This window comes from Monodon monoceros, unplaced genomic scaffold (assembly GCF_005190385.1).
Source record: "Monodon monoceros isolate NGI ecotype Baffin Bay Population unplaced genomic scaffold, NGI_Narwhal_1 Super_Scaffold_5, whole genome shotgun sequence".
Taxonomy (NCBI): Eukaryota; Metazoa; Chordata; class Mammalia; order Artiodactyla; family Monodontidae; genus Monodon; species Monodon monoceros.
The window spans coordinates 12,540,528-12,559,061 of record NW_021703782.1 but is presented as its reverse complement, the minus strand read 5'-3'; the positions used below and the strand labels follow the sequence as shown (position 1 = coordinate 12,559,061).

At 38.9% G+C, this 18,534-nt stretch overlaps 1 protein-coding gene across 1 annotated transcript in view; it reads right to left on the bottom strand.

The window, feature by feature from the left end:
* Positions 1-322: 322 nt before the first annotated feature.
* KCTD9 (potassium channel tetramerization domain containing 9) overlaps positions 323-18,534 on the bottom strand; it is a 53,676-nt gene continuing 35,464 nt past the window's right edge. The window contains exons 10-12 of the mRNA XM_029204008.1: positions 4,942-5,047; positions 4,061-4,194; positions 323-2,247 (exon numbers count right to left, since the gene is read on the bottom strand). Of these exons, the coding sequence (XP_029059841.1) occupies positions 2,131-2,247; positions 4,061-4,194; positions 4,942-5,047 (357 nt within the window). The 3' untranslated portion in view covers positions 323-2,130. The remainder of the gene's footprint in view (positions 2,248-4,060; positions 4,195-4,941; positions 5,048-18,534) is intronic.

Here is an 18,534-nt window from a genome sequence, read left to right as displayed (position 1 = left end):
TTTAGGGGCAATGTATCAATACGTAACCATCCTAATAAAAGCTCGCTGGTAATAATGTTCATCAGCTAAAGAGTAACACAAAAACTGAATTATTGGAAGACAGTATTTTCTTTCGTTAAGCATTAATGAAATGTCTTTGTGTTGTTAGAATGGTGGATTTTAAGAGGAGGGTCATAAAATAACCATGCTTAAAGAAATAACTTTAACGGCACGTTCTTCCTTTTCCACCCAGACCCTTGGGGCTGGTCTTCAACACATATTGAAGAAATGTAAGTAAATTTGGAAAGTTCTGATTTTCAAAAGCAAGACAAGAAACTCCTTTTCAACATTTTACGTCATTTATTAATGCAGTATACATTAGATCCAAAATCTGCATTTTTTAAGCATACTGTGTTTGGATCTTTCAGATTCTTCTGCAGTCTTAGGTTATGTCTACAGATGTACCCTTAAGTGGATGAACAACACAGTCTATAATTATTGAAAATATAGTACAGAGTGAAATGATTTAAATATAATTTAGGCACATATTGATTACGAAAATAGATATCTCTCAATACAATACTTCTCTGTCTTGGTAAAAATAATAAAGCAAAGAAAATAATTCATTTCTGAAGTTGCTTTCCTTCACCTGTAAAGGTCTGACCTCCTCCCACTATGCATATATACCCTTTACTGTTAAGGAAAGCTTTGCATATGTTTATATAGAAGAATAAGCTACGTAAATATTGAAGACATGTCATTCTCCCAAAGGAGACAAAGTGGTTTTTAATGATTCCTTGCCTCAAACCGATGAGTCTGTAGAATTCAGAACCCATTTGGACACAGCTTAACATCCCTGCTCTTGGGGTAGACATAGGACACCGGTTACTGGTAAGGAAGTACAGGCCCTGCCCCTGCTGCTGCAGAGATAATGACTCAAAAAAGCCAGGCTAAAATTTATTAAAACAAAAGAAACCAGAAATATAAGAACCACAGGTGCTGACTTATTGGTATTACATCTTGGACCAGTCAAATGCCTTTATTTTCATTTAAGTTTTTTGATAGCTGTCAGTTTAAAAGTCCTCATTCCCCGTTGTAGGGTTTTGAGCTGCAATTATATTATGTTGACTTCTAAAAGATGAATTTACCATATTCATTCATATTTTATAGCTGACTGCAGTGGATTGGGATTTAATACCTATTTCCGAGCTGGCCCTGTTTAAACTATTTAGCATTTGAATGAAATGAACGTTAATTATGCACCTTGGTTTTTTGGTTCAGAACTATTATTCTCCTATGCTTGTTTTGACTCTACAGGAGGAAACTAGGCTAGCAGTGTAAATAGATAAAATTGCCTGGTCTGGCGTTGAGTGGAACTTGCTAAGAATGAAATCCTAAGGAATGCTCATTCAAAAGTTGTAGCTGTAGGTAAATCCTTCCTCCATTTGGAAAGTTCCACTGTTACTTAAGCTGACAATGATGGACAACAATATCTCTTTCCTTCCACTCTGTCTCAATCAGTAACAGAGGATTTCTTTAATTTAGCTAATGTTTTGTTCTTAAAGAAAAAAAAATGAACCTGAAAGCCTTGGGGAGTCTGATCTCACCATATTCACACGGTGTGACAGGTATTTAAAGTAGGGGAGGCATCACTAAAGCTACTGATATTTATAAACCTGAACAACCTTTTCAAAATTGTCATAAAGTTTAACAATTTAAATATCCATACTGCATCTAAAGATTCAATAAATATAATTGCATATGTTGTGCTTTTCATAAATTAAAATCTTCAAATGCATTTCAAACCAAGATGGTATTTCCACATCATGCCTATTTAAAAGCAAATATAATAGATACTATTCCTGGTCACAAAGCCAGGCAAATCCCCCTAACTCCACTCAAAAGGCAGCAATCTAATCTAGCTTCCCTACGTCTACTAAATAGTGCTTCTCTGTTAAAATCAGAATGTGGAAAAAAAAGTCACTTTTTTCCCTTATGCACCTCTGAGAACAAGCATAATCCTCTACATGTTTTTTTTTTTTTAAATTCCCTTCCAGTGTTATTTCTTCCAGACAGCTGAGTGGGTGGAGAAAGAAAAGTGATACGGAGAGCATTTCTCATCTTCGGCATCTTCCTCCATCCCTAGGATTCTCATCTGACGCTTTGTGACATATGTAGTGGTGTCAGCATCTCTTCAAAGATGGCGCCCTTCACGTTGGAACCCCTCAGGTTGGCTTCTTGAAGGTCACACCCAGACAGGTCGCAGTTCTGTAGGACAAAAACAATATTCTTGGAAGTAATAGACAGATTTAAGGCCTTATCTGTTCCCTCTCAAAGTGATTCCTGGGGTGTATTAGGAAAATGTTCCTGTATAATAAAACTCAGTTATTTCTGGAGAACTTCCAGAAATTTTAGAAGAAAGTCATATTTTCTTCTCTCTGTATTTACTCTCTCTAGTTGATGCTCAGGCTGACCACTGTCAATATGTATAAACAAAAGTTAATGACGAAGCATGTCCCTTCTGTGTTTTAGGCATTTAAAATCCAGAATGGACTCCAATGTAGTAAAAAGTATCTAAACAATCCATGAACAATAATAATGCAAGGCATGGGAGCGAGGGGGTGGGGAAGACTGTGTAAAAAAAAAAATGAGAGAAAGGGATTTCACTTCATTAAATCGCATAATAGATTCTCCTTCAACCCTAACACTCTTAGAGCAAGGAATTACCTCTTTTCAACCCCCAAATTACGTGTACAGTTCAATGAGTTTTAATAAATGTATACAGCAGTGTAACCACCACCATAAGTGGGAACTGCTTTCAAATTTCCCTTGAGATCAGGGAGTGACAGATGAGACAGGGATTTTGGATAAGTCCTACATCCCTGGGGATGGTGGGGACAATGGTTAGAGAGAAGGGTGACTGCACATAACCTGTCAGCAGCTGCCCCAACAGTCAACCTGATTAGTCTTTGCAATCAGCTGGATAAAGAGAGGCTTTTTGCTGTTTAACCGCATTGACTGCATGCTAACTCAAACCAAGGAAAAACAATCATCATCATAGGTGACAGTAACACGTAATAAAAAACTAAATAATGGTGCTTATAATAGGTTTATACCTTCAGTCTTAGGCTGGTTCTTTTTGCCTTTAAGGTTAATGGGGCCTGCTACTACGCTGCTAAGACCTATCAAGAGAACAAGGCGAAAACATTTAAAAAACTCGACAGCAAGCTAAACGTTGACGCGCTAGTCTCTACAATCCAATCTATGCCAGGTTTTCTTGTATAGGGCTGTACTGTTCAATACGATAGTCCCAGCCACATATAGCAGCTTATGTTTAAATGAATTAAAATTAAACACAATTTAAAAAATCCATCTCTCAGTGGCACTGGCCACATTTTAAAAGCTCAGGAGCCATAGGTGGCTGGTGGTTGCTGGACTGACAGCAGAGTCACAGAACATGCCCACTGCTGCAGAAAGAGCTACCAGAGAGCGATGATACAGACCTATTAACAGCTCTGGAGTCTGCACGCTAAATCTGCCAATCAAGATGATACATACAAGACAATACTGATGAAAAAGGTGACCGGACAGAATGAAAATCTCAGGTTGAGATTCAAAAAATATGATGCCGATTTAGAACAGGCTTTCCCTGAACCTGATTTCAAACACAGATGTCATTTCAATTTCTCAAGTAGTTCAAGAAATAATCTGGCCCAATTAAATTCTGTTTGGAATTAAAATTTAAGGAAACCACAATCAACTGGATTAAAAAAGCATCTATCAAATGTATCTACTTGAGGGAGACCCGAAGAAAAGAGGAGAAATGAAATCAGCTCAGACTGAATGCCAGATTGAGTCTTCAAATCTGAACCTGGCATCTGTAACTTAGGTAACCGGATCCTACTCTGGAATTCAAATTTGTTTAAACAAGCAATTGAAAGGAAAGCATCCCTTCAGCTGGGCTGGCATGTTACCTGGCAGTTTTGACCAGCCAATTACTTTGTTTATGATCTCAATACATTTTGCAGGAGCTACTCAGTAATTCTAGATTAATAAAAACTCTTTCAACTTGCTGACTCACCTCCAAATCAGTTCCTGCCAGAGTCGCTCCTCTGAGGTTACAGTTCTTCAACTTTGCATTTTTTAAGGTAGCAACTCTCAGGTTAATTCCTGTCATTTGACTTCCTTCCATATCCACACCTTTCAGATTAGCACCTAAAGGGAATACATTTTAGGCACAGTTGAACTTGAAAATATTTATAGTCATGTATCTTCAAAAGATGCAAGGTGACTTATAATAGAGGTGAATGCTGACCTCTGGATCCTTTGGAAATGACTGAATTATAAATCTGTCTCTCAACCAACATACATATATAAAGAGTTCATTGTTAACAATTTGTTTGCTTACACTATGAATTAAGCGTTCATGTTTTAGTCTGTATTTTTGATGGAGGAATTAAATTCAGTCTTATGATAATTAGCACTTTTAAATATGCCCTGGAAAGTTCATGGCAGTGAAGGTAAGTACTGTGTCTTCTAAATATACAAATAAATGAATTGACCAGTTCATGGACACAACAAAGCAATAAGGAATTCATAAACAAAATATTATATCCAAAAATGACAAAAAACTGCCTGGCTATATGCAAACTGAATTTCTTAATTTTGGTCCATGTAAGGCTATGCTGTTCTGTTTGAAAGTTTAAGATGTTGATACTTAATTCTCCAACTGAAGCCTCCTTAAACATTGGAGGCCACATTTCCCAAGTTCAGCATGTTGGTCACCAGGACTAAGACCAAGCAATGGCTTAATCCCTTTGCAAATTCTCTAAGTATAAGACAGAAGAAATCTACATCCCTACGGTTGTCATGTTTTAGCAGTAACAATTGTTTTGCAGGGCTTTTTACTTACTTAACAGTGTGTTTTTACCTTAGAGAAGATAATTATAGATAGAATCTCACCTTCTAAATTGGCTTTAAGACCAGAAGGATCTTCAAAATTGCACAGTTTCAGGGATGCTCCTTCTGCATTAGAACAGAGCATCTTGACTCCCTGGAGATTTGCACACTGGCAAAGGAAAAGAGAAATGTCCATGTATTAAGTTTCAGAATTTTGTTTGGAATAGAAAAAATTGGCTCAAACAGTAAAAGAAAAAAAAAGGAGGGAAAAAAAAAGCTCAGTTTGATACACTTACAATCAATTAGTTTCTGTTTACAATAAAGACTTTTCCAATTGAACCCAATAAAAACTGAGAAATGCTTTTAAAAAACAGTTGTTTTAAAAGAAACAAAAGGCAAATAAACAACAACATTCCTGCTTTACATGAAACTTAAGAGTTTAGATAAAGAAGCTGAGGAGTCTGGACCATGACATCCCTATTTCTGTTTTTATAAACAGCCCAGGCCATGACAATGTGACAGTTAAAATGTCTGGGTGAAGAAACTTGTTAGAGGTATGGATTTTCTCCTTCCTTATTATTGTAGGAATCAATCAATGAAATTCTTGATGCTCAATAATGCTACCACTACCTTCTTTTCAAAGGCCAGACTGCTAAGGCCAGTAATGAAAGGCATCATCTAGCTACAAACACCACCAAGTTGTTTGTAGGGTCTTTCTGTACCAACCAGCAATGTTGTTGCTATACCACATTGTCAATCCTGAGTACCCAAGCCACAGTACAAGACGTAAAGAGGTAAAAGCCAGAAAATATAAGTTAGAATTGTAAATTATGCTAGTTTGTCTCAGAGGATTCAATGCCATCAGATCTGAACTCTGACAACTACTATTAGGCAGGAAGCTATCTGTAAAGGTGTTTTAAAAACTGTAAGGCACAACATAAATGATAACTGTAGTTATTATAAATCAGATCAGTGAAGAACTCTAAAATCCAAAGGCTGATCAAGTTATGTGATAGCTATACCTAACAAGAAAAATCCTTGTTTCGTAAGTGTAATTTCATTCACCCTACAGTCAATTCTAGTGAAAGGGAGATAAGCTATAGGCCATTTCAAATCACAGATAACTGACGAACACATGTGCGTTTCCATCTGTGCCTGCACTTTAATACCAGGTAGTACAGAAGCTCAGACTGACAGGTAGGACGATGAGGACCTGGAAGGACCAACATAACTCAAAGACGACTGGATTTTATGTGCTTGAAAATATAACAGGACAGGAAGCCGACAACTTGAAAATAAATGTCTCTGGTTCCCTATGTTATACTCCCAGGTAAAACAGACTAAGTATTATGAAAAGTTTCCAAGGTAATTATATATAAGTACTGCTCTATACTCAAGGCTATGCTGTGGAATCTCAAAAAGAAACAAATATATAAGAAATTCAAGTTAAGTTTTCTGTCTTCAACCATAGAAAGCATTTCACCCACTATTTATCTAATGGTAAAGCAGGTCACCAACACTGAGACCTCAGAATTCAGCTCCTAAGTAAACCAGCATTGCAACTGTAAGAATTGGGCTATTTACTATATCAAGGGGCAATGGGTTTTGATGAAAGCAGTTAGGTTATTACTGTTCATTTAAAGTACGATAATGATATTAAGACTGTTTTTAAAAATGACCCTTATCTTTAAGAGATAAATAAAATAAATACAAGTGAAATTATGAGTTGCTGTAAAATAATCTTTGGAGAGGTACAGACAATACACGATTGTTTAAACACTGTTATTGCTGAAGCTGAGGACGGAGATATAAGGGGGATTCATTATACTAGCTCATTTTTGTTTATGTTTGATATTTTCCAAAGGAAAAAGTCATTTAAAAAAGACATAAGGAAAAGAAAATACACGGCTTAGAGTCTAGTTCTAACACTGTTGGCAAACTAGGCTTTGGGGCTTGGGCAAGTCTCCAGGTTTCAGTTTCTTAGTCTGTAACATGGGGTCACACTCGACCATCAAGGTCCCTTCCAGCTCTTACCATACTATAAGTCTTGCACTGGGAATGTGCAATGGATTCCTAACAGCTGGATTATTATACCAGCTTTTACAAAGCAGACTAAAGTCAATAATGGCAGTTGGAGCACATGGAGGAAACACTCTAAAGGATGCTGACAGAACAGAGGGTGCAGCTCAGACATGGACCCACGTAACTGTGATAACAGCTGAGGTCATCTTGGTCGACAGCAGAATTGGAGGGTTCCTATGGAAAGGTTTCACAGCCCATGAGGGAGGGATAAATTAGGAGAGAAGTTCAACAAGAGGGGTGGAACCATTAGGTGCATCTTGTGCTTAGAACACATCATATTTTGTGGACACTGCAGTATGTACGGCCATTCATCAGCAGTCATCTTCAAGTGCCAAAGACAATTAGCGACTAGTTTTGACTTTCACGGCCCACACACTCTGGGCAACAACTCCTCAACATGAGCCATTTTTTATCAATAATTAAATTTGCAATTCTATAGCACTTCAGTATGTATCAGATAAAATTACATAGGCCATTGAGAGACCAGTAAAGACCTTGAGCTCACCTCTTCTCATGAGCACACCAAAATCACAACTGCTGAACAACCAGTGATAAAAAAGACTGAAACCTACCCAAAAAAAAGATACTCTAAATCCAAAGACATAAGGAAGAAACTATGAGATGGTAGGAGTGGTGCACTCACAATATAATCAAATCCCATACCAACCAGGTGGGCGATGCACAAACTGGAGAACAGTTATATCACAGAAGTTCTCCCACAGGAGTGACAGCTCTAAGCCCCACGCTAGGCTCCCCAGCTTAAAGGTCTGGCACCAGGAAGAGGAGCCCCCTGAGCATTTGGCTTTGAAGGCCAGCTCCCTGAGGAGCTCCACAGGACTCGGGGAAACAGAGACTCCACTCTTGAAGAGCACACACAAGATCTTGCATGCACTGGGACCCAGGGCAAAAGCAATGATTCCATAGGAGCCTGGGCCAGACCTAGCTGCTGGTCTTGGAGGGTCTCCTGGGCCAGACCTAGCTGCTGGTCTTGGAGGGTCTCCTGGGCCAGACCTAGCTGCTGGTCTTGGAGGGTCTCCTGGGGAGGTGGTGTGGGGGGCGACAGCTGTGGCTCTCTCTGGGGTCATAAAAGCTGGTGGCGGACATAGCAGGGATCTACGTGAACTCTGGCTGGAGGCAGACATTTTGGGTCCCTGGCACCAAGACCTGGCCCCAACCAACAGCCTATAGGCTCCAGTGCTGGGATGCCTCAGGCCAACCAACTAACAGCATGGAAACACAGCGCCACCTATCAGCAGATAGGCTGCCTAAAGACTTCCTGAGCCTACAGACACCTCTAGACATGCCCCCAGACACAGCCCTGCCTACCAGAGGGCCAAGAGCCAGCTCCACCCACCAGTGGGCAGGCACCAGCCCTTTCCGCTAGGTAGCCTGCACAAGCTTCTAGACAAAGCCTCACACAGCAGGGGGCAGACACTAGAAGCAAGAAAACTATGATCCTGCAGCACTGAGTCCGCAAACATAGGTCAGAAAGTACCCTAGGACCAGGCTGGCCCTTGGGTGATGAGAGAGGAGTGTACTGCTGGGACACATAGGACAACCCCTACTGAGGGCCACTTCTCCAAGGTCAAGAAACATAAGCCACTGCATACATAAAAATAAAACAGTAACTTAAACAAAATGAGATGGCAAAGGAATAAGTTCTGGAAGAAGGAACAAGATAAAATCCCAGAATCAGAACAAATAAGTGCAGTGGAGATAGGCCATCTACCTGAGAAAGAGTTAAGAGTAATGATTGTACAGATGATCCAAGAACTCGGGGAAAAAATGGATGCACAGAGCGAGAAGTTGCAAGAAAGTTTTTAGCAAAGAGTTAGAAAATATAAAGAATAACAAACAGAGTTGAAGAATACAATAGCAAATGAAAAATACACTAGAAGCAATCAGTAGCAGAATAAATGAGGCAGAAGAACAAAGCAGTGAGCTGGAAGACAGAGTGGTGAAAACCACTGCCGTGGAACAGAATAAAGAAAAAATAATGAAAGGAAATGAGAGTTTAAGAGCCCTCTGGGACAAATGTCAAACATACCAACATTCACATTAAAGGGGTCCCAGAAGGAGACAAAGGAGAGAAAGAACCTGAGAAAATATTTGAAGAGATAATAGCTAAAAATGTCCCTGACGTGGGAAAGGAAATAGTCACCAAAGTCCAGGAAGCACAGAGAGTGCCATGCAGGGTTAACCCAAGGGAGAACACACTCAGACACATAATAATCAAGTTGATAAAAATTAAAGACAGAGAAAATATTAAAAGCAACAAGGGAAAAGCAACAAATAACATACAAGGAAATCCCCTGAAGACTATCAGCTGATTTCTCAGCAGAAACTCTGCAGGCCAGAAAGTAGTAGCACGATATATCGATATATTTAACGTGATGAAAGGGAAAAACCTCCAGCCAAGAACACTCTACCCAGTAAGGCTCTCGTTCAGATTTGATGGAAAAATCAAAAGCTTTACAGACAAGCAAAAATTAACAGAATTCATCACCACCAAACCAGTTTTACAACAAATGCTAAAGGAACTTCTCCAAGTGGAAAAGAAAAGGACACAGCTAGAAACAAGAAAATTATAAAATAGGAAAGTTCACTGGTAAAGGCAACTATAAAGGTAGGAAATCATCCACACACAAATATGATACCAAAACCAGTAATTGTGAGAGGAGGAGAGTACAAATGCAGGATATTTAAAATGCATTTGAAATTAAGAGATCAGCAACTTAAAACAATAATGTATACATACAGACTGGTATATTAAAACATCATGGTAACTACAAACAAAAAACTCTGTAATATATACACAAAAAAGAAAAAGGAACCCAAACACAACACTAAAGATAGTCATCAAATCACAAGAGAACAAAAGAGGAAACAGAAAGAAGACCTACAAAAACAAATCCAAAACAATTAACAAAATGACAATAAGAACATACACATGGATAATTACCTTAAATATAAATGGATTAAATGCTCCAACCAAAAGACATAGACTGACTGCATGTAAAAACAGGACCCATGTATATGCTGTCTACAAGAGACCGACTTCAGAGCTACATACAAATACAGACTGAAAGTGAGGTGATGGAAAAAGGTATTCCATGCAAATAGAAATCAAAAGAAGGCTGGAGTAGCAACACTCATATCAGACAAAATTGACTTTAAAATAGAAGACTGTTACAAGAAACAAAGAAGGACACTACATAATGAACAAGGGATTAATCCAAGAAGATACAAAAATTGTAAATATGTATGCACCCAATACAGGAGCTCTTCAACATATAAGGCAGATGTTAACAGACATAAAAGAAGAAATTGAGAGTAACACAATAATAGTTGGGGACTTTAGTACCCCACTTACATCAATGGACAGAAAATCCAGACAGAAAATCAATATGGAAACACAGGCCTTAAATGAAACATCAGACCAGATGGACTTGATATTTATAGAGCATTCCATCCAAAAGCAGCAGAATACACATTCTTTTCTAGTGCACATGGAACATTCTCCAGGATTGATCCCATGCTGGGCCACAAAGCAAGTCTTGGTAAATTTAAGAAAACTGAAATTGTATCAAGCATCTTTTCCAACAACAACACTATGAGATTAGAAATCAACTACAAGAAAAAAACTGCAAAACACACAAAAATGTGGAGGCTAAACAATATGCTACTAAACAACCAACGCATCACTATAGAAATCAAAGAGGAAACCAAAAAATACCCAGATGGGACTTCCCTGGTGGTCCAGTGGTTAAGAATCCGCCTTCCAATGCAGGGGACGTGGGTTCAATCCCTGGTCGGGGAACTAAGATCCTACATGCCATGGGGGAGCTAAGCCCGTGTGTCCCAACTACTGAGACTGCGCACTCTGGAGCCTGTGCGCCACATCTAGAGAGAAGCCCACATGCCGCAACGAAGAGCCCATGCACTGCAACAAAAGATCCCGCATGCTGCAATGAAGGTCCTGCATGCTGCAACTGAGACCTAACATAGCCAGTTAAATAAATATATATATTAATAAACAAACAAAACAAAAAATACCTAGAGACAAATGAAGATGAAAACACAATGATCCAAAACCTATGGGATGCAGCAAAAGCAATTCTAAGAGGGAAGTTTATACTGATAAAAGCTTACCTCAGGAAACAAGAAAAATCTCAAATAAACAACCTAAACTTACACCTAAGGCAACTAGAGGAAGAAGAACAAAATCCAAAGTTAATAGAAAGAAAGAAGTCATAAAGATCAGAGCAGAAATAAATGAAATTGAGACTAAAAAAAAATAGCAAAGATCAATGAAACTAAAAGCTGGTTCTCTGAGAAGATAAAGAAAACTAAAGGGAAGGGCCCAAATCAATAAAATTAGAACTGAAAAAGGAGAAGTAACAACTGACACTGCAGAAATACAAAGGAGCATTAGAGATTACTACAAGCAACTATATGCCAATAAAATGGGCAACCTAGAACAAATGAACAAATTCTTAGAAAGGTACAATCTTGCAAAACTGAACCAGGAAGAAATAGAAAATATGAACAGACCAACTACAAGTACTGAAATTGAATCTGTGATTAAAAAAACTCCCAACAAACAAAAGTCCAGGACCACAAGACTCCACTGGTGAATGCTCTCAAACATTTAGAGAATAGTTAACACCTACACTTCTGAAACTATTCCAAAAAATTGCACAGGAGGAAGCACTTCCAAACTCACTCTATAAGGCCACCATCACCGTGATACCATAATCAGACAAAGATACCACAAAAAAAGAAAATTACAGGAGACTATCAGGCAAAAATCCTCAACAAAGTACTAGCAACCCGAAGCCAACAATACATTAAAAGGATCATACATGATAATCAAGTGGGATTTATCCCAGGGATGCGAGGATTTTTCAATATCTGCAAACCAATCAGTGTGATACATCCCAGTAAAAAACTGAAGAATAAAAACCATATTATCATCTCAATAGATGCAGAAAAGGCTTTTCATAAAATTCAACATCCAGATTGGTTCAAGATGGCAGAGTAGAAGGACGTGCTCTCACTCCCTCTTGTGAGAACACTGGAATCACAACTAACTGCTGAACAATCATCGACAGGAAGACACTGGAACTCACCATAAAAGATACCCCACATCCAAAGACAAAGGAGAAGCCACAATGAGACGGCAGGAGGGGTGCAATCACAATAAAATCAAATCCCGTAACTGCTGGGTGGGTGACCCACAAACTGGAGAACTCTTAGACCACAGAAGTCCACCCACTGGAGTGAAGGTTCTGAGCCCCACGTCAGGCTTCCGAACCTGGGGTCCGGCAGCGGGAGGAGGAATTCCTAGAAAATCAGACTTTGAAGACTAGCTGGATTTGATTGCAGGATGTTGACAGGACTGGGGTAAACAGAGACTCCACTCTTGGAGGGCACACACAAAGTAGTGTGTGCGTTGGGACCCAGGGGAAGGAGCAGTGACCCCATACAGACTGAAACAGAACTACATGCTAGTGTTGGGGGGTCTCCTGCAGAGGCGGGGGTTGGCTCTGTCTCACTGTGAGGACAAGGACACTGGAAGCAGAAGTTCTGGGAAGTATTCCTTGGCGAGAGCCCTCCCAGAGGCTGCCATTAGCCCCACCAAAGAGCCCTGTTGTTGTCTGGCCTGAGGCTCCAGTGTTGGGTGCCTCAGGCCAAACAACCAACAGGGAGGGAACCCAGCCCCACCATCAGCAGACAAGCAGATTAAAGTTTTACTAAGCTCTGCCCACCAGAGCAACAAACAGCCCACTCTATCCACCACCAGTCCCTCCGATCAGGAAACTTGCACAAGCCTCTTAGATAGCCTCATCCACCAGAGGGCAGGCAGCAGAAGCAAGAAGAACTACAATATTTATACACCCAACATAAGAGCACCTCAATACATAAGGCAAATACTAAGAGCCATAAAAGTGGAAATCAACAGTAACACATACATAGTAGGGGACTTTAACACCCCACTTTCACCAATGGACAGATGATCCAAAATGAAAATAAATAAGGAAACACAAGCTTTAAATGATACATTAAACAAGATGGACTTAATTGCTATTTATAGGACATTCCATGCAAAAACAACAGAATACACATTTTTCTCAACTGCTCATGGAACATTCTCCAGGATACATCATATTCTAGGTCACAAATCAAGCCTTCGTAAATTTAAGAAAATTGAAATTGTATCAAGTATCTTTTCCGACCAAAACGCTATGAGACTAGATATCAATTACAGGAAAAGATCTGTAAAAAATACAAACACATGGAGGCTAAACAATACACTACTTAATAACGAAGTGATCACTGAAGAAATCAAAGAGGAAATAAAAACATACCTAGAAACAAATGACAATGGAGACACGACGACCCAAAACCTATGGGATGCAGCAAAAGCAGTTCTAAGAGGGAAGTTTATAGCAATACAATACTACCTTAAGAAACAGGAAACATCTTGAATAAACAACTTAAACTTGCACCTAAAGCAATTAGAGAAAGAACAAAAAAACCCTAAAGTTAGCAGAAGGAAAGAAATCATAAAGATCAGATCAGAAATAAATGAAAAAGAAATGAAGGAAACAATAGCAAAGATCAATAAAAGTAAAAGCTGGTTCTTTGGGAAGATAAACAAAATTGATAAACCATTAGCCACACTCATCAAGAAGAAAAGGGAGAAGACTCAAATCAGCAGAATTAGAAATGAAAAAGGAGAAGTAACAACTGACACTGCAGAAATACAAAAGATCATGAGAGATTACTACAAGCAACTCTATGCCAATAAAATGGACAACCTGGAAGAAATGGACAAATTCTTAAAAATGAACAACCTGTCAAGACTAAATCAGGAAGAAATAGAAAACATGAACAGACCAATCACAAGCACTGAAATTGAAACTGTGATTAAAAAGCTTCCAACAAACGAAATCCCAGGACCAGGTGGCTTCACAGGCGAATTCAAACATTAAGAGAACAGTTAACACCTATCCTTCTCAAACTATTCCAAAATATAGCAGAGGGATGAACACTCCCACACTCATTCTAAAAGGCCACCATCACCCTGATACCAAAACCAGACAAGGATGTCACAAAGAAAGAAAACTACAGGCCAATATCACTGATGAACATAGATGCAAAAATCCTCAACAAAATACTGGCAAACAGAATCCAACAACACATTAAAAGGATCATACACCATGATCAAATGGGGTTTATTCCAGGAATGCAAGCATGCTTCAACATATGCAAATCAATCAATGTGATAAACCATACTAACAAACTGAAGGACAAACACCATATGATCATCTCAATAGATGCAGGGAAAGCTTTCGACAAAATTCAACACCCATTTATGATAAAAACCCTGCAGAAAGTAGGCACAGAGGGAACTTTCCTCAACATAATAAAGGCCATATATGACAAACCCACAGCCAACATCGTCCTCAATGGTGAAAAACTGAAAGCATTTCCACTAAGATCAGGAACAAGACAAGGTGGCCCACTCTCACCACTGTTATTCCACATAGTTTTGGAAGTTTTAGCCACAGCAATCAGAGAAGAAAAGGAAATAAAAGGATTCCAAATCGGAAAAGAAGAAGTAAAGCTGTCACTGTTTGCAGATGACGTGATACTATATATAGAGAATACTAAACATGCTACCAGAAAACTATTAGAGCTAATCAATGAATTTGGTAAAAGAGCAGGATACCACATTAATGCACATAAATCTCTGGCATTCCTATACACTAATGATGAAAAATCTGAAAGTGAAATCAAGAAAAAACTCCCATTTACCACTGCAATAAAAAGAATAAAAATATGCAGGAATAAAACTACTTAGGGAAACAAAAGACCTGTATGCAGAAAATTATAAGACACTGATGAAAGAAATTAAAGATGATACAAATAGATGGAGAGATATACCATGTTCTTGGATTGGAAGAATCAACATTGTGAAAATGACTCTACTACCCAAAGCAATCTACAGATTTAATGCAATCCCTACCAAACTACCACTGGCATTTTTCACAAAACTAGAACAATAAATTTCACAATTTCTATGGAAACACAAAAGACCACGAATAGCCAAAGCAATCTTGACAACGAAAAACGGAGGTGGGGGAATCAGGCTCCCTGACTTCAGACTATACTACAAAGCTACAGTAATCAAGACAGTATGGTACTGGCACAAAAACAGAAAGAAAGATCAATGGGACAGGACAGAAAGCCCAGAGATAAACCCACGCACATATGGTCACCTTATCTTTGACAAAGGAGGCAGGAATGTACAGTGGAGAAAGGACAGCCTCTTCGATGAGTGGTGCTGGGAAAACTGGACAGGTACATGTAAAAGTACGAGATTAGATCACTCCCTAACACCATACACAAAAATAAGCTCAAAATGGATTAAAGACCTAAATGTAAGACAGAAACTATCAAACTCTTAGAGGAAAACATAGGCAGAACACTCTATGACATAAATCACAGCAAGATCCTTTTTGACCCACCTCCTAGAGAAATGGAAAAAAAAAAAAAAAAAGAAAAGAAACAAATGGGACCTAATGAAACTTCAAAGCTTTTGCACAGCAAAGAAAACCATAAACGAGACCAAAAGACAACCCTCAGAATGGGAGCAAATATTTGCAAATGAAGCAACCGACAAACGATTAATCTCCAAAATTCATAAGCAGCTCATGCAGCTCAATAACAAAACACCAAACAACCCAATACAAAAATGGGCAGAAGACCTAAATAGACATTTCATCAAAGAAGATATACAGACTGCCAACAAACACATGAAAGAATGCTCAACATCATTAATCATTAGAGAAATGCAAATCAAAACTACAATAAGATATCATCTCACACCAGCCAGAAAAGCCATCATCAAAAAATCTAGAAACAGGGCTTCCCTGGTGGCGCAGTGGTTGAGAGTTCGCCTGCCGATGAAGGGGCCACGGGTTCATGCCCTGATCTGGGAGGATCCCACATGCCGCGGAGCGGCTGGCCCCGTGAGCCGTGGCCGCTGAGCCTGCGCGTCCAGAGCCTGTGCTCCGCGGCAGGAGGGGCCTCAACGGTGAGAGGCCCGTGTACTGCAAAAAAAAAAAAAAAAATCTAGAAACAATAAATGCTGGAGAGGGTGTGGAGAAAAGGGAACACTCTTGCACTGTTGGTGGGAATGTAAATTGTTACAGCCACCGTGGAGAACAGTGTGGAGGTTCCTTAAAGAACTACAAATAGAACTACCATATGAGCCAGCAATCCCACTACTGGGCATATACCCTGAGAAAACCATAATTCAAAAAGAGACATGTATCAAAATATTCATTGTAGCTCTATTTACAATAGCCCGGAGATGGTAACAACCTATGTGCCCATCATGGGATGAATGGATAAAGAAGATGTGGCACATATATACAATGGAATATTACTCAGCCATAAAAAGAAATTAAATTGACCTATTTGTAATGAGGTGGATAGACCTAGAGTCTGTCATACAGAGTGAAGTAAGTCAGAAGGAGAAAGACAAATACCGTATGTTAACACACATATATGGAATTTAAGAATAAAAAAATGTCATGAAGAACCTAGGGGTAAGAAAGGAATAAAGACACAGACCTACTGGAGAACAGACTTGAGGATATGGGGAGTGGGAAGGGTGAGCTGTGACCAAGTGAGAGAGAGGCAAGGACATATATACACTACCAAACGTAAGGTAGATAGCTAGTGGGAAGCAGCCGCATAGCACAGGGAGATCAGCTTGGTGCTTTGTGACAGTCTGGAGCGGTGGGATAGGGAGGGTTGGAGGGAGAAAGAAGAGGGAAGAGATATGGGAACATATGTATATGTATAACTGATTCACTTTTTTATAAAGCAGAAACTAACACACCATTGTAAAGCAATTATACTCCAATAAAGGTGTTAAAAAAAAAAGAAGAACTACAAGCCTGTTGAACAAAAACTACGTTCATAGAAAGACAGACAAGATGAAAAGGCAGAGGGCTATGTACCAGATGAAGGAACAAGATAAAACCGCAGAAAAACCACTAAATGAAGAGGAGATAGCATTCAGAATAATGGTAGTGAAGATGATCCAGGACCTCAGAAAAATAATGGAGGCAAAGATCGAGAAGATGAAAGAAATGTTTACAAAGACCTAGAAGAATTAAAGAAGAAACAAACAGAGATGAACAATACAATAATGGAAATGAAAAATACACCACAAAGAATCAACAGCAGAATAAGTGAGGCAGAAGAACAGATAAGCAACCTGGAAGACAGAATGGTGGAGTTCACTGTTGCAGAACAGAATAAAGAAAAAGAATGAAAAGAAATGAAGACAGCCTAAGAGACCTCTGGGACAACATTAAACGCAACAAAATTTGCATTATACGGGTCCCAGAAGGAGAAGAGAGAGAGAAAGTACCATAGAAAATACTTGAAGAGATTATAGTTGAAAACTTCCCTAACATGAGAAAGGAAATAGCCACCCAAGTCCAGGAAGCACAGAGAGTCCCATACAGGCTAACCCAAGGAGAAACACACCGAGACACATAGTAATCAAATTGGGAAAAATTAAAGACAAAATAAAATCATTGATAGCAGCAAGGGAAAAATGACAAATAATATACAAGGGAACTCCCGTAAGGTTAACAGCTGATTTCTCAGCAGAAGCTCTACAAGCCTGAAGGGAGTGGCATGATATACTTAAAGTGATGAAAGGGAAGAACCTACAACCAAGATTACTCTACTCAGCAAGGATCTCATTCAGATTCGATGGAGAAATCAAAAGCTTTACAGACAAGCAAAAGTTAAAAGAATTCAGCACCACCAAACCAGCTCTACAACAAATGCTAAAGGAACTTCTCTAAGTGGGAAACACAAGAGAAGAAAAGGACCTACAAAAACAAACCCAAAACGATTAACAAAATGGTAATAGGAACATATATATAATTACTTTAAACGTGAAAGGATTAAATGCTCCAACCAAAAGACACAGGCTTGCTGAATGGATACAAAAACAAGACCCATCTATATGCTGCCTACAAGAGACCCATTTCAGACCCAGGGACACATACAGACTGAAAGTGAGGGGATGAAAAAAGATATTCCATATAAATGGAAATGAAAAGAAAGCTGGAGTAGCAATACTCATATCAGATAAAAATAGACTTTAAAATAAAGAACGTTACAAGGAAGGACACTACATAATGATCAAGGGATCATTCCAAGAAGATATAATAATTATAAATATATATGCACCCAACATAGGAACATGTCAATACATAAGGCAACTGCTAACAGCTATAAAAGAGGAAATCGATAGTGACACAATAATAGTGGGGGACTTTTAACACCTCATTGACACCAATGGACAAATCATCCAAACAGAAAATTAATAAGGAAACACAAGCTTTAAATGACACAATAGAGCAGACAGATTTAATTGACGTTCATAGGACATTCCATCCAAAAACAGCAGATTACACTTCCTTCTCAAGTGTGCACAGAACATTCTCCAGGATAGATCACATCTTAGGTCAC